Source organism: Diceros bicornis, chromosome 4 (genome assembly GCF_020826845.1).
Source record: "Diceros bicornis minor isolate mBicDic1 chromosome 4, mDicBic1.mat.cur, whole genome shotgun sequence".
In the NCBI taxonomy this organism is placed as follows: domain Eukaryota; kingdom Metazoa; phylum Chordata; class Mammalia; order Perissodactyla; family Rhinocerotidae; genus Diceros; species Diceros bicornis.
The window spans coordinates 25,805,620-25,830,543 of record NC_080743.1 but is presented as its reverse complement, the minus strand read 5'-3'; the positions used below and the strand labels follow the sequence as shown (position 1 = coordinate 25,830,543).

The 24,924-nt window shown below is 38.2% G+C and overlaps 1 protein-coding gene and 1 long non-coding RNA gene across 5 annotated transcripts in view; one reads left to right on the top strand and one right to left on the bottom strand.

Annotated features, from left to right (window-relative positions):
• Positions 1 to 16,532, top strand: part of GBP5 (guanylate binding protein 5) — a 55,149-nt gene extending 38,617 nt beyond the window's left edge. Inside the window, exons 1-11 of one of the 4 annotated variants that reach the window (XM_058538463.1) lie at positions 3,758 to 3,912; positions 7,200 to 7,408; positions 7,926 to 8,053; positions 9,257 to 9,366; positions 9,630 to 9,826; positions 10,193 to 10,435; positions 11,509 to 11,789; positions 12,817 to 13,029; positions 13,796 to 13,898; positions 14,190 to 14,371; positions 15,825 to 16,532. In XM_058538463.1, the coding sequence (XP_058394446.1) occupies positions 7,237 to 7,408; positions 7,926 to 8,053; positions 9,257 to 9,366; positions 9,630 to 9,826; positions 10,193 to 10,435; positions 11,509 to 11,789; positions 12,817 to 13,029; positions 13,796 to 13,898; positions 14,190 to 14,371; positions 15,825 to 15,944 (1,749 nt within the window). In that variant the 5' untranslated portion in view covers positions 3,758 to 3,912; positions 7,200 to 7,236 and the 3' untranslated portion in view covers positions 15,945 to 16,532. Of the gene's footprint in view, positions 1 to 3,757; positions 3,913 to 7,199; positions 7,409 to 7,925; positions 8,054 to 9,256; positions 9,367 to 9,629; positions 9,827 to 10,192; positions 10,436 to 11,508; positions 11,790 to 12,816; positions 13,030 to 13,795; positions 13,899 to 14,189; positions 14,372 to 15,824 lie in introns of those variants that run through there. The other 3 variants (XM_058538462.1, XM_058538464.1, XM_058538465.1) reach the window with 3 other exon arrangements.
• Positions 3,070 to 9,754, bottom strand: LOC131404140 (uncharacterized). The gene is made up of 3 exons (XR_009219735.1): positions 9,674 to 9,754; positions 9,363 to 9,438; positions 3,070 to 3,749 (listed from the first exon to the last, which is right to left on the bottom strand). It is a non-coding gene; the product is annotated as an uncharacterized LOC131404140 (long non-coding RNA).
• Positions 16,533 to 24,924: the final 8,392 nt, after the last annotated feature.

Sequence of the window (24,924 nt, the reverse complement as noted above, 5' to 3'; positions counted from 1 at the left end):
CCTAGAAATATATAACCTACCACGATGAATTATGAAAAAATAGAAAATCTGAACAGATCAATTACTTGGAAGGAGATTGAATCAGTAAAGAAAATCTCCCAACAAACAAAAGTCCAGAACCAGATGTCTTCACTGATGAATTCTACCAAACATTTGAAAAAGAATTAATACCAATCCTTCTCAAACTTTTCCAAAATTAAAAGAAGAGGAAACAATTCGAAACTCATTTTACAAGGCTAGTATTACCCTGATACCAAACCAGACAAGGACACAACAAGAAAAGAAACTTAGAGGCCAAAATCTTTGATGAACATAGATGTAAAAATGCTCGACAAAATACTACAATCCAAATTCAACAATACATTAAAAGGATCATTCACCATTATCAACTGGGATTTATTTCTGGGATGCTAGGATGGTTCAATGTCTTCAAATCAATCAATGTGATACACCACATTAACAAAATGAAAGATAAAGATCATATAATCATCTTAATAGACACAGAAAAAGCATTTGACAAAATTCAACATCCATTTATGATAAAACTCTCAACAAAGTGGGTATAGAAGAAACATACCCACTCAACATAATAAAGGCCATATATGACAAGCCCACAGCTAACATCATACTCAGTTGTGAAAAACTGAAAGCTTTTCCTCTAAGATCAGGAATAAGACATGAATGCCCACTCTAGCCACTTTTATTCAACATAGTAGTGGAAGTCCTAGCCAGAGCAATTAGGCAAGAAAAAGAAATAAAAGGTATCCAAACCAGAAAGGAAGAAGTAAAACTGTGTCTATTTTTAGGTGGCATATTATATATAGAAAATCCTTGAAGACTCCAGCCAAAAACTGTTAGAACTAAGGAACGAGTTCAGTAAAGTGGCAGGACACAAAATCAATATACAAAAATCAGTTGTATTTCTATACACTAATAATGAACTATCAGAAAGAGGAATTAAGAAAACAATCCCATTTACAATTGCATTAAAAAGAATAAAATACTTAGGAATAGGTTTAACCAAGGGGGTGAAATGCCTATAAACTGAAAACTATAAGATACTGTTGAAAAAAATTGAAGAACATACAACAGATGGAAAAATATTTCCTGCTCATGGATTGGAAGAATTAATATTGTTAAAGTGTCCATACTACTCAAAGCAATCTACAGATTCAATGCAGTCCTTATTAAAATTCCAATGACATTTTTCATGGAAATAGAATAAACAATCTTAAAATTTCTATGGAACCACAGAAGACCCCAAATGGCCAAAGTAATCTTGAGAAAGAAGAACAAAGCTGGAGGCATTATTTTTCCTGATTTCAAACTATTTACAAAGCTATAGAATCAAAACAGTATGGTATTGTCATAAAGACAGACACATAGATCAATGGAACAAAATAGATAGCCCAGAAATAAATTCATATGAATATGGTCAATTAATTTATGACAAAAGAGCCAAGAATATACAATGGGGAAAGGATAGTCTTCTCAATAAATGGTGTTGGGAAAGCTATACAGCCACATGCAAAAGAATGAAACCGGACCACCATCTTACACTATACACAAAAATCAACCTAAAATGGATTACAGACTTGAACATAAGATACGAAATCATAAAACTCCTAGAAGGAAACATGGGGAGTAAGCTTCTAGACATCAGTCTTGGTGATGATTTTTTGGATTTGACACAAAAAGCAAAGGCTACAAAAGCAAAAATAAACAAGTGAGGCTATATCAAACTAAAAGCTTCTGTACAGCAAAGGAAACCACCAACAAAGTGAAAAGGCAACCTGCTGAATGGGAAAAAAATATTTGCAAATTGTATATCTGATAAGGGGTTAATATCCAAAATATATAAAGAACTCATATATCTCAATAGACAAAAAATCCAACTAAAAAGAGACAGATGATCCAAATAGACATTTTTCCAAAGAAGTTATACAAACAGCCAACAGGTACACTTAAAGATATTCAACATCATAAATCATTAAGGAAATGCAAATCAAAACCACAATGAGATATTACCTCACACCAGTCAGAATGGCTCTTATCAAAAGATAAGAAATAACAAGTCTTGGCAAGGATGTGGAGAAAAGGGAACTCTTGTGCACTGTTGGTGGGAATATCAATTGGTGCAGCCACTATGGAAAACAGTATGGAGGTTCCTCAAAAAATTAAAAATAGAACTACCATATGATTCAGCAATTCCACCTGTGGGTATTTATCTAAAGAAAATGAAAATACTATCTTTAAAATATATCTGTACCCCTATGCATTATTTATAATAGCCAAGACATGTTAATAACCTAAGATCCACTGATAGATGAATGGATAAAGAATTTGTGGTATATATACACAATGGAATATTACTCAGCCATAAAAAAGAAAATGCTGCCATTTACAACAATATGTATGGATCTTAAGGGCATTATACTTAGTGAAATAAGTCAGACAGAGAAAGACAAATATCATATAATTTCACTTATATGTGGAATCTAAAAAAGAAAAAGAAAATCAAACAAAAAAACAAAATCATACTCATAGACAACAGATTGGTGGGTGCCAGGGGTGGGGGTGGGGGATGGGTGAAAATGTGTGAAGGTGGTCAAAAGGTACAAACTTCTAGTTATAAGATAAATAAATCCAAGGGATGTAACTATTGTTAATAGTATTGTATTGCATATTTGCAAGTTGCTGTGAGAGTGGATCTTAAAAGTCCTCATCACAAGAAAAAAAAAAATGTGTAACTATGTGTGATGATAGATGTTAACTAAACTAACTGTGGTAATCACTTCACAGTACACACGATACATATATGAAATCATTACATTCTACACCTAAAACTAATACAATGTTATATGTCAATTATCTCTCAATAATACAGACAGAGAAATTTCTATTATTAATATCTTGGGTGGTTGATAGTTGTAGATAGAGCTAAGTCATGAAACTCTGGAAAACATGGTCCAAGCCCGCTAGACAATGGTTGAAAATAGGGAAGAAAAAACAAATAAATATTTACATGGTTTGGGAGGATGGGATTTGGGATGTGGGGTGGGGGAGGCAGTAGATTGCATTTAATTAGACTGAAATCTCCTTATAGGGATTATGGTGCTTTTGGTTCTTTCTTGCTTGCTTCTTTTTAAACACTGCACTATGGTAAGTATTCAAAGTGTTTGGTTTGAATATTTGCCTAACTAATAAAAGATGCAGTTACAAAAACCCGTTGACCATTTATGACTGATCATTTTTTAAGTTCTTTAAAATTTTTCAGCATTTGGTTTATCTATTTAGGAAATTATTTGTTTTTTGTGTCGAAGTTATACAACATTTTATTCTGCGTCAAACTCAAGTTTTATCAGAGAAAATTCTATCAAAACCCCTAAATGCTAAGCACAAGAGATGACTTGAATTTCATAGGATGGCTGCTTGCTTAAAAACAAACAAACAAAAATGGTATATTCACATAATTCAGACATACTTGAGAGTTGTATTCACTGTAACTGTGGACTTAGTATGGTTTCTCACAGGCCCGAGGACAGTTTGGAACAGAAAAAAAATGTTACAAACAATCTTAAAGTTCAGTTTGACTAACAACATGCAGTTTCAGAGAAATCAGGCCAAATACATCCAGCCAACGCTCAGGAAATTCCCTGTAGAGCCGTTTGTAGTTTCAGTTTTCTGTAGTGAAGTTTTGAAAACCTCTTCCACTTTCGGTTTGTGTTTCATTTCTAATCCTCCACCCTCTGGGAGAGAGAAAAGGAATACACCCAGGATGAGTAAGGAAGAAACATGTCAGAAGGGAACACAGCTAAAGTAAGGGGCAGAGGTGGAACTCACATCAAGTTCTCATCCACGGAGCTTTCTTACCAGCTCTAAAAGATCTCTGCCACTGGTTTTAGAGTTAAGGTAAGATTGGGGCAAGGGTGGAGAAAGATTTGCAAATGTCAGGATGCTTTCAAAAACAGTCTATCTGTGATACGATGCAGCTGAGCTTGATGTGGAATATCAGACCTCGTTAAAAAGTAAATTGTGGTGTTGTCAGACAGGCAGCAGAATTCATTAAGCACCAGCGACATTTGCTTACTGCTGAATTAGACACAAGCATGTGTGGAGACTAAACTGAGAGTTTGAAATGTCTTAACACTGTTTTCCTTCCTTTGCCACCCTGTGATCTATAGGGATCATAAGTGCCACCTAAGTTACCTTTCTCTTTGATAAAACCTGATTAAGTTAGTTTAAACTGCAGCCTGGGGGCTGTCCCCGTGGCTTATTGGTTGAGTGTGCGCGCTCAGCTACTGGCGGCCCGGGTTCGGATCCCGGATGCGCACCTACCCACCGCTTGTCTGGCCATGCTGAGGCGGCGTCCCACATACAGCAACTAGAAGGATGTGCAGCTATGACATACAACTATCTACTGGGGTTTTGGGGAGGAAAAGGGGGAAAAACAAGGAGGAGGATTGGCAATAGATGTTAGCTCAGAGCCAGTCTTCCTCAGCAAAAAGAGGAGGATTGGCATGGATGTTAGCTCAGGGCTGATCTTCTCCACACATACACACACAAAAAATTAAACTACAACCAGAAAATTTTAAGAACTATGACTGTATTATTTTCTTGAGAAAGAGCAACGAATGAGATGCAATGTAAATAACGTGCTTACATTGTTAAGGGCAAAAAAAGAAAAAAGTTGAAACCTAGAATGAACAATGACAAGGTTTCATGAAAACAGCTATACAGTTTTTTTTTTTTTTTTTGTGAGGAAGATCAGCCCTGAGCTAATATCAGTGCTAATCCTCCTCTTTTTGCTGAGGAAGATGGGCTCTGAGCTAACATCTATTGCCAATCCTCCTCCTTTTTTTTTCCCCAAAGCCCCAGTAGATAGTTGTGTGTCATAGTTGCACATCCTTCTAGTTGCTGCATGTGGGACGTGGCCTCAGCATGGCCAGAGAAGCAGTGTGTCTGTGCACCCCCAGGATCCGAACCTGCGCCACCAGTAGCGCAGCATGCGCACTTAACCGCTAAGCCACAGGGCCGGCCCAAAACAGCTATATAGTTTTAGTCATAGTTTTGTACTTTGTTTGAAGATGGATTTCTTTCTTTAGAAATAGCCCTGAGTTAATTAGTTTTTGATTGCTTGGCACCTCCTCATTCCTTAAAGCCTGTTGTGTTGGATTCTGTTTCTACTAGTCTATTGCCTCTGCTACTGAGAATCACTTAATTCAACAGTTGCCCAACTTGACCCCTCAATATTGTCCGGCAACTTTGTTTACTCCCTGGAATTCTCTCCTTTGAATTTCTTATCACGGCACATGCTTCATGCATTTCCTTCTTGTTTGATTTCCATTGATTTCCTTAAGAAGAACCTTCTCTTCTTCCTCCAAACTCAAACCAAAAACATCACAAAACAAAACAAAAGCAAAAAACAACAACAAAAATAACACAAGACCCAACTAGAATTGTATGGCTGAAAACAGATTTTTTTTCTAGAGACCCCATCACTAGCACTTCTGACTCTTTTCTCCTATATTTCTTGGCATTTTCCTTGTCTACATCTTTTTTTCCTCTGCTGTAGCTCTCCCTCTCTTTTTTAAACTAGTATTTATACTGATGTAAATAAATATTTATTTACTTCCATTTTCTCGAAAACAGGCGTAGAGTGTTGAGCGAAATGCCGAGGTCATACAGATAGCCAGTTGCAGGGCTGAGATTGGAAATCAGATCTACCTGACTTCAAAGCCTAAATGTATATCTGTGTTTGTGTTTTGATGTGTTCTTGCATTGTTTTTATTTACAAAAATTTATGGGGCTCTAACAGTTGGGGTGAATGCATCTCAGTGCAAACGTCACAGGCTGAGTTATGAATGGCAGAGCAGCAGTTACAGATGGGGCTCGAATACACTGAATCTGCAAAGATGTTTTGGAGATTGGGCTCTCCTAAAAGCACTAAAGATGTTACCCAGATAACATTTGGGGACAATGTGTAAAATAAAGTTGGCCTTCCAAATCCATGGGTTCTGAGTCCGAGGATTCAACCAACTGCACAAGCTGAACGTGCAGATACCGAGGGCTGACTAAGGGCGGTGAGGATCTGCGGATTTTGGTATGCTCTGGGGTCCTGGAACCAACCCTCAGCAGATATCGAGGGATGACTATACTTTTGTTAATACAGATACACAGCTCTAATGTCATTCGTTAGGAGGTATGAAAATTCAGGCAAATAAGTTTGCTCTCCCATGAGTGACATTTCAAAGCACAAGAGCTTGTAAGCCCCCAATATCTGCAAATAGATTTGGGTTATGTATCTTCTGTTTTTCAAGTTAATTGTTGTAGATATCACTGCCAGGTCTCCATATCTTTCTAATCTAAAAATGTTTATGACCTCTGCTATATACAAATCAGTCAACCAGAACTCTACAAATATAAAGTGCCAATATTGCATTAGAAGTGGATTAGAATAAAAAGAGACCAGGCGTTTGAGTCTGTAAAATCACCTGGAATCCCCTCTCTCTGGATCTGGCTCAGACCGGGCATTTCCTGGCTCCCATGCCCTGGTGCTACGCCATTTGCAATGGATCTCCTATTATCTGCTCCCAAGCAGTTTCTGTTTTTATTTTTGGTCACCTGGATGATCTCCAGGGTATTGGCTATGAGTAAGGGGGGAGAAAGAGTTTTTACAATTTAAAAAAAGGAGTTTTTATAGCTGGCTGGTAAGGGAATCCAGACCTTTTCATTGTGAGATTTCAGTGAAAGAACAAGTCAAGCAGATGGTGGATTTTTTGCTAGCCCTCAATTAGAGAAAAGCAAGTTAATATGGAGTAAAAGCAATAAGTGTAAAATAATTAATAGCAGTCATAAAGATTCAATTTGGGGATTTAGGAAGGTAAAAACTAAGAAACATATGTAAGCTAAAAACCAATGGAGAAGAGTCAGATTTAAACCAGCACTCAGGAAATGGTTTTCTATATGGCCACCAAATATTTAAGAACCAGTGGGGTATCTTACAGTAGACCCCTGAAGGGCTTAGGACTTATTTTACTATGACTCTCTTCACTATCGTTTTGTTTTGTTTTGTTTTTTACTTTCTTCAGAAACTTAGGTCATGCTAAGGAGTAGTATGTATCCAGGTTCAGGAAGCAAAATGACTTTCTCTGCTTGAAGAGTGGAAATTCCAGTCCATCCCATCTCTTCTCTTGCAGACAAGGTCACACCCTGGACGTGGCCCCAGAGATCCACATGCCAGAACCCCTGTGCCTCATCGAGAACACTAACGGGCAACTAGTGGCTAATCCGAAAGCTCTGAAGATCCTGTCTGCCATTTCACAACCTGTTGTGGTGGTGGCTATCGTGGGCCTCTACCGCACAGGCAAATCCTACCTGATGAATAAGCTGGCTGGAAAGAAAAAGGGTGAGTGGCACCAGCAAAGCTCTGCTGAGTCCCCTCTGTGCACTCGCACTGCTGACATTGAGTATGGCAATGCTAATAGACAAAGTTGGAAGATGGGGAGGAATATCGAAAGCTAATGTTTGGGCCACAGCTAGCTAATTATCTTCCGGGAGATAAAGAGCAGAGGTCTGTGCCTGACATATCATCTCTTTTTTTTTTTCTTAGTATCTTCTTGGAAAAAGCATAATATTTTCCAATCATAAGGAGTAAGACTTCAGTGAAATAACTTATATATATATAATTAAAAATTATTCAAATTTTAGTAGCATGCTGTTTCTATAAAAAAACATCAAATTTCCAACTTACAGCACTTGATATTCTCATTTTCCCCATTCCTCTATTGTAATTCAGATCAATACTGGTTATACTTTCTGCCGTCTCTTCATCTTGCTTTCCTTAAACCCTAGCTCAATTGTCAAGAAAGTCTCCAATTTCCAGATGCCCTGCTCTATTGCAACCTCTCCACTCCCCTTTGCAGGCTTCTCTATTGGATCCACAGTGCAGTCTCACACCAAGGGAATCTGGATGTGGTGTGTGCCTCATCCCGAGAAGTCAAATCACACTCTAGTTCTTCTTGACACCGAGGGACTCGGAGATGTAGAGAAGGTCAGGAACAAGGATTCCTTTTTTGATTAACCTCCCCACCTCTGAACATTCTTTACACAGGGAAATTTTTTTTTCATGGTACTTCCATTTGACCAGCGTATATCTTTTTTTTTTTTTTCCCCTGTCTATTTTTATTAGTCAAGGTTTGGAAACCTGAAGTGAGAAAAATATATTTAAAAGCTAGATCATAATTGGCAGACCGCACTTATGTGGAACTAGGCTACACGTTTGATTGATGTGTAGTTAACCAAAATGCAGAAAGATGGTGCAAATAAAATTACTGTTACAAGTCTGATGCTGCAGAGAATAGTGATTAGCAGTAGGCTCTGGGTCAAAGAAACTTGCGTTCAAATCAGGGCTCTGGCACTGGAAGTTCTCTGACTTTGACAAGCAAGAGTAAATCTCCCCAGATCTTTTCTTTTCCCTTTGGTCTTATCTAGCTAATCGTTTGAACAGTAGATATACGGGCTTTTTCCACTTCTATGCTGGTAAATGTGTAACAATCAGTCTACGGGTCAGGGTAACACCTTGATTTATAGCACTTGCCCATTTTCTAAACACTCCCATCACAGCTGATCCCAACCTACCAAAGTGACCTCACTAAACTCAGGGTTCAGAATAGATGTACACAATCAGCTCTTGTGAGCTGGTATGAGCTGGCTCTAGCACACCAAAGGATCTTTCCCTTGAACTTCCATTTTGTTTTATGTTGTCATTTTGCTTTTGATTTGTCACCAGTTCAAAATGGGCAACCTCAATTTGTGCTCTAGTTTCCTCATCTGTGACATGGAGATAGTAGTTATAAAACTTTCTCATAGCATTGTTTTGAGTTTAGATAAGATCAGTAATGTGAACTGACCTGTGTATAATAACTACTCGATTAAATGGGCAGATATAAAACAAAGGCCACGTTTGTTTTACACAATTGAAATTTTTGATTTTAAGTATTCTGGTTACCCCACTAACTTTGACTATCCATTTTGCAAATACCTAAATAGTTATAAGAGGGACTGGTGAGTTAACAACACATAGTTCCATATAAAATTATCAGTGCTAATGACAGAACTATTCTATTTAAAGTTCATGTTTCTCACAATCATTTTTGTTTGTCTTCTTTAACATTTGTAAGTCAGGAGCCTATTTTTAATGACTGCTTATCTGAGAATGCCATGACAAATGACTTAAGTGTGTCCTGACTTCTAGGGTGACAAGATGAATGATACCCAGATCTTTGCACTGGCAATACTACTGAGCAGTACCTTTGTATATAATACCATGAACAAAATTGACCAGAGGGCTATCGACCTACTGCAGTATCCTTTTGTGGTCCAGGGTGGCACCAAAGCCAGAGAGAACTCCTCTATTCCTCAGCTGTGTTTATGAGTCTGTGAATCAAACATAAAAATAAAAACATGATAAACATTACAAGTACAAGAAAAAAAAGTCCTTATATTTACTGATGAAATGAGGAATTGGTTATAACCCAAAGGGAACATAAAGGTATAGGGAGGCATGGAATTAAATATGGGCTTAGATGCAGTCCTATTTCCACCAGTTTTCCTTAACTGCATCTCAGCTATGCGACAGAACTGTCAAATCTGCTCAGGACAATATCCTCACCTGATCTTGGTGGGATTGAAGATGCAGCTGACTTTGTGAGCTTCTGTCCAGATTTGGTGTGGACTCTGAGAGATTTCTACCTAGCCTTGGAAGCAGATGGGCAACTCATCACAACAGATGAATACCTGGAGAATTCACTGAGGCAAAAGCAAGGTAACAGGCCCTTCAGTTTTGGAAAGAGGGAGAAAAGTAACACAAGAAATTATCTCGTGTGTTGGTGGTTAAATTTATAGTTTCCTATATTTATTCATCTGGCTAAACTACCAAATAAATAATTAATACTATTAATTTAAAGTGAATTAATAGATTCAATATTAAATTGTATTACTCCCCTGTTCTTGGAGTAAATTACTTTTCCTTTTTCCTTTCTCTGATTGGTTACCTTTTAACTTTTTGCTTAGGGTTTGTGAAGATATATTGAAATAAATACCATCGGGTGGAAAGCACAATTATTCATGGGAAATAGATTAAAATGAATGTTAATCCTATATTAAATAAATCCAATTTTTCTTTCCCTAGGCACCGATCCAAGTGTCCAAAATTTCAATTTGCCCCGGCACTGTATACAGAAATTCTTTCCAACAAAGAAATGTTTTATTTTTGACTTGCCCACTCACCGGAAGAAGCTTGCCCATCTTGAGACACTACGTAATAATGAGCTGGATCCTGACTTTGTGCAACAAGTGGCAGAATTCTGTTCATACATCTTCAAGCATTCCAAGACTAAAACTCTTTCCGGAGGCATTAAGGTCAATGGACCTCGTGAGTACCTTGTTAAAGATTTTCCTTCAATTTAACATAAAGAATAAGGCACTGTTCTAAGTTTCTCCTTCCAATGTCAATGTTGAAAATACATAGTCAGTTACTACCAAGAAAATCATATGTATCATATTTATTAAATTCCAGTGGATATTAAAAATATTTCTACTGCTTTTTTAGTAATGCCTCCAAAGTAGGATAAAACAGGAATATAACCTGAAGAAAAGGTCAAGTTAAAGAAGTTCTACCCATAAGTGGCCCATTGTTGAATTAGACTAACCCACATGGGTTGGCAGCATTTGTTCCACTAGTACAGTGAATACTTATTATGTGTCACAATTTTTGATAGGCACAAGATAGGGAAGACAATACATTCTCTGTAGAAATGGAGTTTACTTGATACAAATATTAAACAGACAGAAGCCCAAGTTGTTTAGAATCCTAAAAGAAATCTAAGCAGATTTCTTGGTCCAGGTTTTCCTAAAGAATCTACGTCTCAGAACTCTGTAAATTATTGCTACACTCTAGAGGGAAGTCGAGTGCAAACAAAAGTTGCGAAGGACGAGGAAGACTGACAGGAAAGTTCCAACAAGCAGGAAAGGCCACCTGGTCTAATTTGCTCACTTTTGCGTTTTCAGAGGAGGAGGGTAACACTCTTACCAGCTTAACATACTGAAGGGAAGAGAAGAGGGAATTCTGAAGGGAATAGAAACCCGAGGAAGAGGGAAAGAAGGAGAAGAATGAGGAGGCAAAAGGCCTATAGCATTCTAATCAAATGAATATGCATAACTCTATATAACCATTTCCTCATTTCTCAATGGGAAAAGGATGAAATGTGGATGATCACATAGATCTTGCGATTTCCCCTTTGAATATTTCTTTTCCCAAAGAAAGAAAGATCTGGTTTCTTGGTCACACAATTTCCCCAGGGAACTTATTTGGGTCACTTGAACAGCGTGCAGAATGCTGGAAAAGTTCAGGCAATGCATTGTTACAGTAACATTCTCAGAATTGCCAAGTTAAGAACATGCCCTATTTCTCTGCAAATAATACAAGCATCTCTTTCCCCTGTGAAGGACTAGAGAGCTTGGTGCTGACCTATGTCAGTGCCATCAACAGTGGGGATCTGCCCTGCATGGAGAACTCAGTCTTGGCCTTGGCCCAGATTAAGAACTCAGCAGCAGTGCAAAAGGCCATGGCTCATTATGACCAGCAGATGAGCCAGAAGGTGCAGCTGCCCACGGAAACCCTCCAGGAGCTGCTAGACCTGCACAGGGCCAGTGAGAAAGAAGCCATCAAAGTCTTCATGAAGAACTCTTTCAAGGATGTGGACCAAAGTTTTCAGAAAAAATTAGAGGTAATTAATTTTGTTTTGCTCTAGTTCATGGGGCTTACAGGCAATAAAAGGCAAAGTATTCCTCCTTTTTTTTTTTTTTTTTGCAAGGGAAGTTTCGCCTTAAGCTGTCATCTGTTGCCAATCTTCCTCCTCTTTTCTTCCTCCCCCCACCCCCTCAAAGCTCCAGTACATAGTTGTGTATAGTTGTAAGTTCTTCTGGCTACTGACAGATGAGTGGTGTGGTTCCACACCTGGGAACCGGGCCAGGCCACTGAAGTGCAACGTGCTGAACTTTAACCGCTAAGCCATCAGATCTGGCTCAAAGTACTCTCATGAAAGGCAAAAGGACTTAATTAAGAAAAGCAATTTTTACCAGACTGGAAAATAATGACTATCACTTATGTGACGAAGCTTTCACTGTTATTTGAAAACAAACAAACTAACATGTGACTACTCTGAGACCTATAAATTCTGAAACTTACACACACACACACACAACTCACCTTACCATGTTACACCCACGGACTAATTTTTCAAAAGTGCTCTTGTTCCTTAAAAAATTGTATTCATGAAGTATTAATTAACTTTCCTTTTTTATTAATCAAGCATACGGAAGTGCCAAGTGGATTTACAAAAAGATTATGTCTTCATTTTAAAAGCATGCACTCATATCATTCTAGCCAATTATTCCATTTCACCTACTTATTGGAAATCCCAGGGCCAGTATAATACTGAAACCAAGAATGGTTGTAAAACGATAGGTTGCATTTAATATTCGGGTATGAGGCTAGAGACCTGTAGTCTGAAGATCACATCTAAAGCAGAAATAGTAAGAGAAAGAGGTTTCAGGAGATTTGAAATACAAAAATAAGGTCGTTTTTCTACAGTGTATCATCCTTGGAACTTTTCTAGGTTTGTTTGAAAGGATATAGTCTTGCTTGCAGTCCTGTAGTTTCTAGAAAAAATATAGAGATTCTTTTTGAGAATCACTTCTAGAGATACTGAAGTGTTGCTATCATCTTTTCCATCGGCCTTTGTCCCTTTGAAGACTCTGCTAGAAGCAAAACAGGATGATTTTTGTAAACAGAACTTGGAGGCATCATCGGATCGTTGCTCAGCTTTACTTCGGGATATTTTCGGTCCCCTAGAAAAAGCTGTGAAGCGGGGAGTTTATTCAAAGCCAGGGGGGCATCATCTCTTCATTAAGAAGACAGAAGAGCTGAAGGCAATGTACTATCGGGAGCCCGGGAAAGGAATTCAGGTATCCCTACTTTACGTATTAATTGTGGGAAATTGTTGCGGGGCTTCTTTCGAAAACCATTGAAGAAAGGAAGAAAGTATTTATATTCCAATGATAGCTGTGGAATTAAATTGAACTGTCACCATAATCACCAGACTTTTATTGCAACCATTGACGTTCATTGTAACAAAGGGACTTTTTTGGTTACATAGGACTGAATCTCAATAATTGAAATTAACTTAAGAAAAAATGGTAATTCATTGGCTTACATAAACTAAAAGCAAAACGTTTAAATTTAGTGACAAGTATAGCTACATTCAGGAATTTAAATGTCATCCATTTCCCCCCTTTCTTCTTTCTTTCCAACACCACTTCCGTTTTCTGTTCTGTTTTCCTCACTGTTGGCTTCATTCTCAGGCAGGCTCAGCCCACATAGCAGCAAAGATGACACCAACAGCTCCAAGCTTAACTAGTTCTTTCTGCCCTCAATCTCAGGGGAGAGACAGCATCTCTCCCAGCTTCCATATCAGTATTTAAACACCCAATTTGCAGTATTTTCCCACGTGTACCCAAATCCTTTGCATCTAGTGGCCCTGGGTGCTCTGATTGGCCAGCCCAGAGCTTGTGCCCACCTCGGTGACAGACGAGGCTTGACTGAAGTTCCACTAAGTGCAGGCTGTGCACTTCCAGGGAGAAAAAGATGCTGGGAAGAAAAAGAAATAAAGAGGTTTACAACATTCCTAATCACCATTTCCTACTTCTAACTGCATGTTTTGGGGGTTTCTAGGCTGAGGAAGCTCTGCAGAAATATTTACAATCCAAGGAGACTGTGAGTGATACCATCCTAGAGACAGACCTGGCTCTCACAATGAAGGAAATAGAGATGGAAGGTGAGAAGGAAATGGAAGAGAAGCAAGATAGAAATTGCTGCACATTTTAAATTAACTTAGCTTGGTTCACCTGGGATCACTAAACTAGAGCAAGAATGGCAAAGATTATTCTTAGCTCCTCAGGATGTATCTGAGTAGGGCATGTACTCTCAGCTGCAATACCCTTACCTGGAAGGGAAAAATGGCCCCCCGGGAACTTTCTCTATGAAGTAACAGCAACAAAGGAGAGTGGGAGGCAGAAGGAAGGGGCACTTAAATCCTAAAGAGGTTTGTCATTTTCTTCTTTCTCAGTGGCATTTGCGAAGGCAGAGGCTGCAAAGGCTCAAGCACAGAGGTTGGAGGCAATTCAAAGGAGGAACCAACGAATGATGGAAGAGAGGGAGAGACTCCATCAGGAACAAGTGAGACAAATGGAGATGAACAGAGCATACCAGCTGGCAGAGTATCGGAGGGCCCAGGAACGTCGGCTCCAGGTATGCATCAATTATTTCATCTCAGGATTGTAATCATATCGCCCCTCTCTGTGCTGATGAGAGCATGAAGCAGTGATAAAGGGGTAGAGGCAGCATACTACTGTGGCTCAGGGCAAGGGCTCTGGAGTCAGACAGCCCGGGTAAGCATCCCAGCTCCACCTCTTACTAAATACGTGGTTTGGGCAAGTTATCTATCTCCTCTATGGCTTAGTTTCCACTTGTGGAAAACGGAGATGGTAATAATACCTATTTTGTAGGGCTATTTTGATAATTAAGTGAGTCAATACTTGTGTGTAGAAACTACAAATAGCTTGGCACAGAATAAACACTACAATTTGTTAAATAAAATCCAAGGACATGTCTAACCCACAGTAATTAGTCTTTTTTGTTCTCTTGTTAATTGCTCTAAGCAGTCTTTTCCTTTGGTCATAGATTACCTTGTTAAATTAATTTTATAATACTGTGTCTATGCTCCTGTCCTTGCCTTAATTGTCGCTGTTTCTGAAGGCCTTTAACTTGCAGAGTTTGTTTCATCCAGTCCTTTATTATTATCATCACTCAATAAGCAGTAGTTTCTATTTACCAAGCACTGTACAAAGCACTTTGCATGTGCTTTCTCTCATCTAATCTGTTCACTGAGATGTAAAACCATTATGTTCCCATTTTTCTGATTAGAAAAATTAGGTTCCAAAGAGATAACTAAATGCCAACATCACACAGGCTGGCAAGTTATCAAAACTACCTTTCCAGTGAGTGGGATCTGCAATGTTTTTATTTCTGCAAATTTGGGAGGAGGAAATTCTTATGTGAGCACCCCTATGAGACAGAGGGCACCCTAACCCTTCCCCAGGGTGGTTAGTCTACTTGTAGGTCCCAGTTTTCCAGGTACTGCTTCAAGACATTATTGAGATTACAGCTATGCACTGAAGGGCAGGATGCTCAACCTGAGGTTCCTGATCTCCTCTCTTTTTCCTTCTACTTCTGCCCCATAACTGTGGAGATCTGGAACAAACTCCCTTATCTAAGGCTCAGACTCCTCACCTGATCGTGGCTGTCACCCAGACATCCAGTTGTTTTATTAGCCTCTCATAGAACTAGATTTGACATTTCTCTGTGTATAAATGAGAACTGAAATCAAGAAGTGATTCAAATTGCCCAAGAAGGAAGGGGGAAGGGGCCTCAGGATGTAATTCTTGGGACAGAAATATGTCAGGGATTGAAAAATTATGATGATTCTACAGCTAGAGAAAGAGATATGGGAGAATTATACAAGTAGGAAGCCACAAATGAGAGAAAAAATGGACATGAACAGAAAGGAGGAATTCAGGGAATGTCTTTTGTTACTGATTGATTAAAATAAATAAGGAAAAGTCAATGATTTGAGCTGTTTTTAGCCCAGTGATCTGGACATTACTTTTTGCTAAGCTCTCTGGTTTTATTTATCACACTTTAGGAAGAGGCTGAAAAGCTCACGCAGAAATACCAAGCTGAAAGCAGAAGACTTCACAGTGAGGTCCAGCATCTCCAGAGGAATGTTACCCCACCAGATGATGACATATGTATCTTACTCTAAAGAGCTAAACATCAGAACTTCCTTTTCTTGTTCACTTTCACTGAAGACAAAAAGGAACAAGAAACTATAGAACTTGGGACAATCACCATTTAAATAAAGTTCATAATAATTATATTGAACTTTTGTACTGAGTTATAAAGTCATGATGTTCATAATTGATAAATGTGCATTTCAATAGTTCAATAGCTTAAATGATGATCACTTCCTTAAAGGGATTATGAACTGTATAAGAAGGGATATTTTAACACTGCCTCTATTTGGGAGTGATAATGGGCTGGTTCTATCAGGAGAAACTTTCTCTTGTACCCCAATGCCACCCCTCTAATTTTTCATATTTGTCTCAGGGGGGATTTGAAGTGACCTAGGGGGCATTATGGGCTAAGTCAAGTGGAACTTGACCAAAGTCTTGAACTCAGGTGGGCATCACTCCTGTCAAGTAGTCATGTGCTGGATGCCATCAGAAGGAGGCACTGATGGTAAAGACAACTAACCTAGTTTCTTAGTGAGGATAATGGATGGTTCTCAACTGGGCGGAGGCTGCTCAGTGTATGGGCAGTGATGTGATTCCTGGTCATGGTCAGTAGACACTCTGCTGTAAGCAAATAACATTGTAACAAAATAGAGGTGCTCCAGAAGATGGAAGGAACTACCAGCATGGAAGTGTGTCATAGGCTGAAGGGCTAAAGAAGGCTTTTCCTTCTTGTTACCCTCACCAAGGGCATAAATTAAATAGGACATTTTATATCATGAATCAGTTTATATTGGACTTAATACTTGTGTGTTGTGTCTTTATAATCCTTTAGAGCCTATAAATAAATGGTATAAGGAATGCTACATAATGTGCCAAAAAATCTGATAGGGTTCATTTAATTTATACTTGCTTACAGTGCTAAAGTTAAATGATCTTAATTCTTTGCAATAATATATGAAAGCCTACCAATTTTTCTCAAAAACTATGGATTATATAAATAAATTTGTTTGTACATATTTTTAATCATAAATAACCATAATTTTTTTTTAAAGTAACTCTACTACTTTGTTTCTATTTTCTCCAATAGTTAAAAGTCTGCATTTCCCTAAGGAGATTGAGAATTACTCTTAAGAATTACTTTAAGACTAGAAATAAAACACTTTTTTATTTGTTTTTTGTTTGTTTTATCTCCAGTAAAATAGATTTTAAAAAATACAGAAACGTTACATAGAGTTCTATTTTGTTTCCCTTAAATTGCTTACTTATTTATATAAGTAATTTCCCATTTGGGTTATATTATAGGAACTTGAACTTTTTTAGTTGCTCAAAATATGATTTACTTATTTACAGAAGAAAAGCAGATAAATTTTAATGTCTGTCCTCTTTTCTGTTCCTTCAAGACTTTTACCATGCGGAACTTCCCATATCAGATAGGGTCTAGTGCTGCTCAGCTATACTTCGAGACTTGAACTGAACCTCAGAAGATATCAAAGACCACGGCATATTTGGCTGAGCATTTTCCTAACAATATTATTGCCTTCGCAAGCTGTACAATTCATGAGGATAAAATAAAGTACATTTTAATATCCAAGGACATGTCATGGTTCAAAAGAACAACTCCATCTTCAAATTAAATATTGATTTTATTACTACCTTTCTTACAGAGATTAAAAAAAAAATAAAACAACTTGAGACTAAGCAAAATTAAGTCACTTATCTAAGGTTCCAAGCTTGGTACTGTTAGCTTAGACCATATTACAAAGCATCTGATTTCCAGTCCAATACTTTTTCTACTATAGCTTCAGGAAAAAAATAAAGGCTTTCTCCTCTCTTTTAGAACTTACATGTTGCTTTACCAGTGGTCCACAAACATTCTTCCACACCAGCATACCTGGCTCCCACTCACCCCCAAACATTCTGATCTCATATGACAGAGGTGCTCACTGAGTATAAAATGACAAGAAAAGTCACTTCAAGGTGAACACCGATAGTTTCCTGAAGCTACCAAGAACTAGACTACATTTTCGGACCTTTACAGTGCTTCTTTTGTGAGGTCAACTGATTAAGTTTTAAATGCAATGAAAAGGCAATGAAAGGCAAGATACTCCCCTAGAGCCTCCATAAGGATGGCAGCCCAGCTAACACCTTGATTTTAGCCCTGGGAGACTTCTGACTTCCAGAACTATGAGATAATTATGTTGTTTTAAGTCACTGTTTGTACTAATTTGTTACAGCAGCAACAGGAAACTAATATATTTATTAATTATATAATAATATTATATCTTTATTAATTAATATTATCAAGTTATTAATACTAGCTAATATTTATTCAGGATTTATTATGTGCCAGTTATGAGCACTTTAATAAATCATTTACTGCTCATAAAAACAATGATTATTATTTTATTAAAATTATTATTAACAATATTATTAATATAATTTGTTACCATTATTATTATTAAAGTTGTTATTATCTTCTTTGTGAAGTTGAGGAAATTACGGCATTAGAATTAAGTAAATTGTCTAAGGGCAATGCCACAGATGGCATTTTGACTCTAGACTCCCACACGCATCATCTTGTGATACTCTCTTTCGAGTCTTAGTTAGGAAAACATAGAAATATTGAATAATATGTTAAAGATTAGGAATGAAGGCTACAACAATTAAAATAGAAAGCACAGTTCCAAAACAGTTTAAAAGGATTTAACACACAAAAAAAACAGACAAAGAAATCCCAAAAAAGAAGTGGAGAAAGTATGGTATTGATTCTTAAATAAACTGATCATCTACAGAACAGAAAGCTAAAAAAAAAAAGACTGTATGGGAGTTATGTAGGTTAAAGATGGACTTCTTAATAGGTTGAGACAAATGGATGGCCATTTGGAAAAAAATCAAATTGGATCCAGACCTCACACAATACAGTAGAAAAACCTAAATTGATTTAAACAATTAAAAATATAAAAATATAAAAATTCTTTTGAAGAACCAAATGTATGTAGCTAATCTCCCAAATATATAAAGAGACCTTGAGAGGAAAAAGACAAAGGATATGAACAAACAATTCACAGAAAAAAAATAAAATAGCATATAAAGCTATGAAAAGATACTCTACTTTAATCATAGTAAGAAAAATGCAATTGAAAGTACATTGAGAAATCATTTCTAGTCTATCAGCTTGGCAAAAGTTCACAAGTTTGACCGTATATTCTACAGGCAAGATTACAGAGTGGTGGACACTGTTTTATATTGCTGATGGAAATGAAAATTGTTTCAATATCCAAAAAGGGGAATCTTACAGTTTCTATCCAAATTATAGATTCTTCTGGGTATCCATTCTACAAAAATTCTGCACTTGTATGATCTGAAATATATACAAAGTCATTTCCTAAAGGCAATGTTTGGAATAGAAATGAGAATCAATCCAAATATCCATCTATAAGTAACTGCACAAAGAAACCATAGAATAGTAGACATTTGAATAAAGAATAAGAAAGCTCTCTGTATATTAATATGGAAAGAGCTGCAGGACATATTATTACATATAAAAACCAGTTGTAGTATATATAGTGGGTAGTTTGCTACCTTTTAAGTTAGAAATAGGGATAGAAATATTTTATATTTGTGAGTAAAAATGTCTGTATATAAACACATGTTTTTATTGCTGGTATTAGCATAAAAAACACTGGAAAGATAAACAGAATGTAATTAAGATGATTACCTATAGGGTGAACATAGACAGGGACAGCAGTGAGAATTCTCAATGTTATCTTCTAACCATTTTGATTTGGAGACTTGGACATGTTACTCTGATGGGTCTGAAGACGCCCAGTCATGTCTCCTGCTACAGGGATCGTCACTTGCTGCTGCGCTTGGAATCTTGCATGACCTTTCTACAGAGGCCACACTTCTCACGGGCTATTCTCACCTCAGCCGCTGACGGGGCTGCACTGGAAGGTCCCAAAGGCTTCATGCGCAAAGCTGATACCTTGAGGCTCCCCCTCACACCATTTCTGTCTGTGGCTAACGTGGGCCTCTGAACAGCATGGCACTCTCAGGTGGCTGACTTCCAAGACAGAGCATTCCAAGCAGTGAAAGCAGAAGCAAAAGATGTCTTAAGACCCAGTCTTGTACCCAACACCACTTCTGCTGCATTCTATTGATCAGGATAGGTTACAGGGACAGCCCAGATCCAAGTCCAGGAGAAATGGAATCTACCTCTCTACGCAAGGAGTGACAACAAATTGGCAGCCATTTTTAATGCATCACTGATGCATCTACAGAGAAAAGATGGTGATTGATCTCAGCATTTAAAAATTAAGTAAGACCGAAGCCAATCTGCTCTTTGGAATATTGAATGTATATAGAGACAATTGCACTGTTGAGAGACTTCTTATTTCTCAGACTCACAGAGTACTGTAAAGACTGGTTCAAAGAACCAAGGAATCAGAGGTTACTCCTTAGCTCCTGCTAATATTTACTTTTGAATTTTTATTATTTTAATTAAGGCAAAACCCCAAATTATATAAGCTTCACGATATCAAAATCCAGATACACCTTAGAATAAGCAGAGAGAAAATTGAGAAGAATATGCAACAAAATCATGGTGATTATCTCTGGACTGTAATATTAGAGGTTTTATATATGCACAGACATATATATATTTTTATTGTTATGAAAAAAGTATTCATGTTAACTACAAGAGTACTTTTTAAAAAGGTGTGGAGAGAGGAAAGGAAAAACAAGAAAAGAGTAAGTAAAAATTACAAAAAAAAAAAAAGCAAACAAACTCATTCAAACAACAAACAGAAAAACCACTAACATCTTTCCTGACAAAGTACCTCTAAGAGACAGGCTGCTGAAATATTCTCAATCTACTGTTACTTGGCTCATATTTACGCCTGCCGCTCTGTATTTATTGTGCAGCCAAGGAAATGTGAAAGCCAACTGTGAAAGAGAGATGGGTCTGAGTTTCCAAAGCCAGGTGTAGAGAAACCGATAGGACTTGCCACCGAGAGGACTTGGTAAAAAGCAGTTGAAACCTCAACGGTTAAAGACAAAAATAGCGATTTCGGTTTCGGTTCTTCTCACCTCTATTACCGGTTGGCTGTAATATCCGGCTTGCTTTTCAGCTTCTGAAGAGAACAGTCGCTATCCGGAGGAGCCAGACGCAGCAGGAGCGCGCAAGGCGCCAGCGAGGGCAGCTGAGAACTTGTCCCCTGACTGCAGCGTCCGAGCCACATAAATTCGCTCCTAAACTTGACCTTCCATGCACATTTCCATTAACTAACAACAGCAATTGCCCAGGCGCACACTCCACAATGGCAGGCGCGGACTCCACACCAGCGGGTAGGGAAGGCAGTGGGAAGGCAGCACGGGCGCCCGATGGTGTGTGGCTTGCGGGCGCTTTGCTCTGGGCAGCTCAGCGTGTCCCTTCGGACCCGAGGCGGTTGCAAGTTTACAGCGCGGGCACCGCTTCCTCGGGATGCGCTGCTCCTCCTCAGGCATCCACCCAGGGCTGCACAAAAAGCTTTGCATGGAAGAAGGAGTGCATCCTACTCTCATTCGCAGAAAGAGGGCTTAAGTCCTTTCTAGGACTGAGGGACCAAAATCCAGCCCTTTTGCATAATAAGTGTTCGACGGGGTCGCTTCTTCTCACCACCCGCTCCCTTCTTCAGACATTTCCTGACTGCCTCCTGCCGGGCATTGGAGAAACAGAGGAAAGATAGTCCTTACCTTGCAGACAGTTTAAATCTCGGAGACTTGTTTCTTGCTGATTTTCGTATTAACTATATTTAATTCCATAGATTCTACAAAGCTGTATTATATGGAATAATTCAATCTCGTTTACACTCACCAACTGTTAAAAAATAACTGTAAAGTTTACTTCTGTTTGCTTATCACACACTTTTTAAATGCATGGTCCATGCACAAACTACATTAGCATTACCTCTGGTACGTGTTGCAAATACGAATTTGGGGCATTTTTAATCGTCACTCTAGATGACTCTTATGGACAGTAACTTTTGGAAACTGTTGATTGTCTACTCAATCTAATAGAATTATCTCATTCTACTTGTTTAATTTGGAATTAAAATCTTCTTTGCTAGGATATCTCAGTCCTCCTTTACAGTTAAAAAAAAAAAAAAAAGCAAGCAAACAAAAATTCCCAAACCCACACCTTTGTGAGTTCATCCACTCTTCCTCAAAGCTTTTTGAAATATTAACTCTAAGAAAAGAACTCTTCAGTTTCTCCTGCTTATAACACACCAGGAAAAGATTCATGCTTTACTCCATACTGCCCCCCAACAGCTAAAGTAAAATAAGATTTATTGTACAGAGGAAGTCTGTTAAACCAATAGACATTTTTTTTCTGACAAAAAGATTTTCAGTTAACCTAGATTTCTTGGTATTTTACAGCTTACAGGACTTATTGACACATATGAACTCATGGCCGCACTTGCTCATTGGAGAAATAGTATATTAATCCTGGAAAATTAAAAATAATTTATTAAGAAACTATTTGTTATTAACCTGTACTCTAATGAATTAAGAAGGAATAATTGTTCCACCATAATATTGATAAGAACATTGAGGCTTCTAGAGGCGAGATCCTTTTTCATGCTCTCATAGGCAACAAGTGATTTGAACCTAAGGTTTGAACCCTGACAGACTGCTTCCAGAATCTGAGCCGTGACAGCCCTAGACGGCTCTGGGTTCCTCTTACCTGACTCATCCTCCGTCGGTGCCCTTCTAGTCAGCCTTTCCTGATGGTCCTCTCCTGCCTCCTCTTCCTCCTCACCAGATGTGCCCTCCCCTTACCTCTTCCTTCTTCTCTCAAGACCACTCCTCCATCCAGCGCCCACAGATTCACTAAATATGTCCTCATTAAGATCATAGATCACCTTCATTTTGTCTTTTTCTCAGAATACTCTCTATATGAACTCAACCCCCAATACTCTCTATCCCCATTTCCTGCTTATTTTCTCCAGAGCACTTCCCATCACCTAACATACATATATTTTTGGCTTTTTTTGTTTTGCTTATTACCCATCTTCCCCCACTAGAATAGAACTCCATGAGGCAGGAATTTATATTCATTTTGTTGAATCCTGGACACTGAGCGTCTAGAACAGTGCCTAGCACAAAGCAAGTATTCAGGGTGTGCTTGTTGACTTAATGCATAATGGCAAACCTAATGGTGTATTTGATCCTTCTCTTACATGAACTCCCTGAATGTATTTAATATTATTTAGTCACTACCTCCTTCTTGATACCCACTCCTCCTAGGCTTCTGAGGCATGTTCTCCTTGAACTCCTAGGACCTTCTCTGACTAGTCCTCAGTCTCCCTTGTCCTATTCTGTCTGTAGTTACGTCCAAAATGTTAGTCTTCTCAGAGCTCCATCATTAGTCTTTTGCTTTTCTCATTCTATTATTTATGCATCCTCTGGGCAAGGTGTTATGAACACATTCTTGCACTTTCAATGCATATACTATAGTCTTACAGATATACAACGAAAGTATGTCTAACTTTCCAGGCAGAACTTTCTCCTGAGCTGCACATCAGTTCAAGGTAGCAATGTTTATTTAGTGTCTTGAATGAACTGAGAATTGACTTCACATAGCTGAGCAAGATAGAAATAGCCCCTGCCCCCCTCAGGTTACTGTCAGGAGATACAAATGAGCATGATGAACCATGGGTAAATGCTTTTCTAGCAGGAGATACTTGAATTCAGGGGTTACACAATTCCATTGGAATGTTCCGTGAGTATACAAGAAACTAAACACGCCCAGAAAAAATTCAACATCCACTGAAAACATAATGCTGTGATTATTTTTGTTACTTTTTGACATCTACTTAGTTATTCAAGTCAAAAACCTACAAGTTATTTACGTGTTAATCCTTGAAATCATTCGATATGCTGTTTCTTTTCAATTTTAACTCTCTACCTTCATCATCTTTACCAACTTGCCTCTTTTAGAAACTTTTCTTGGCTAAGTCTTTCTTCAGTGATATTAGATTATCTTTCTTTTTACTTAGACACTATCCTGTGCATATATCTATCATGCTGCTTTCTCTACTCATGGTACAATAAATGATATATTGTCTATCTTCTCCAATACAATATAACTTCTAGCGATATTTATCATTTCTGTGGCAAAGACTGCTATTTATCTTCCAGTATCCATTCTCTTATTCTCTCATTGTAAAAGAACACCTGATTTTTACCAGGGAAAATGTAACACAGGTTGCATTTACAATTAACAATTAGAATTTCTAATTTAACTAGAATTAGAAATTACAATAGAGAGACAAAATGCCCTGGCCATTTAGTCCGGCCAGATAGTCTTTACAGATAGTCTGGCCATGAGATGTAATTCTAGTCAATGGATGTAAGCAGAAGTTATTATGCATAATCAGTCATCCAGAAAATGTTCTTAAAGGGAGGGGACATAGCCTCTTTCTTCCATTTTTTCTTCTGCTGAATAGAAGGTACATGTGATGGTAAACCATCTTTGACCATGAGGTGGCATGTTAAAGGATAGCTGAGTAGGATAAGAAAGAAACCAGTGCTTTTGTTGACTTTATGAAGCAGAACCATGGCTTTTCGACTCTTATAAGAGAGGGAAATAAAACTTTCGACTGCCCAAAGCGAGCTAAGGGGGTGCATAGTGTCTATGAGCAGGCTGCACAGGTCAGGGTAGATATAGACCTGGAATAGGGTGAGTCTTTGGCAACGCCAGGTCACAGGAGCTGACTTTTAGGGGTACAAGGCATCTGCCTAATTCCAAACACTAACCTACACAGCTGCACATATCCCCACTAAAGGCAGAGCGGGAGGAATCTGGACTGCCTTGCCAGGGCAAGGGCTGGGTGGGCTGGACCAGGTATCCTCCAATAAGAGACACTTGAGAACCTTGATTCCTAGAGAAGCCCAGGACACCATTAGGCAACAGGTCCACATGGGGACTGACTAAACCAGTTTAAAGCTGCTGCCTTTAGAAGGTAC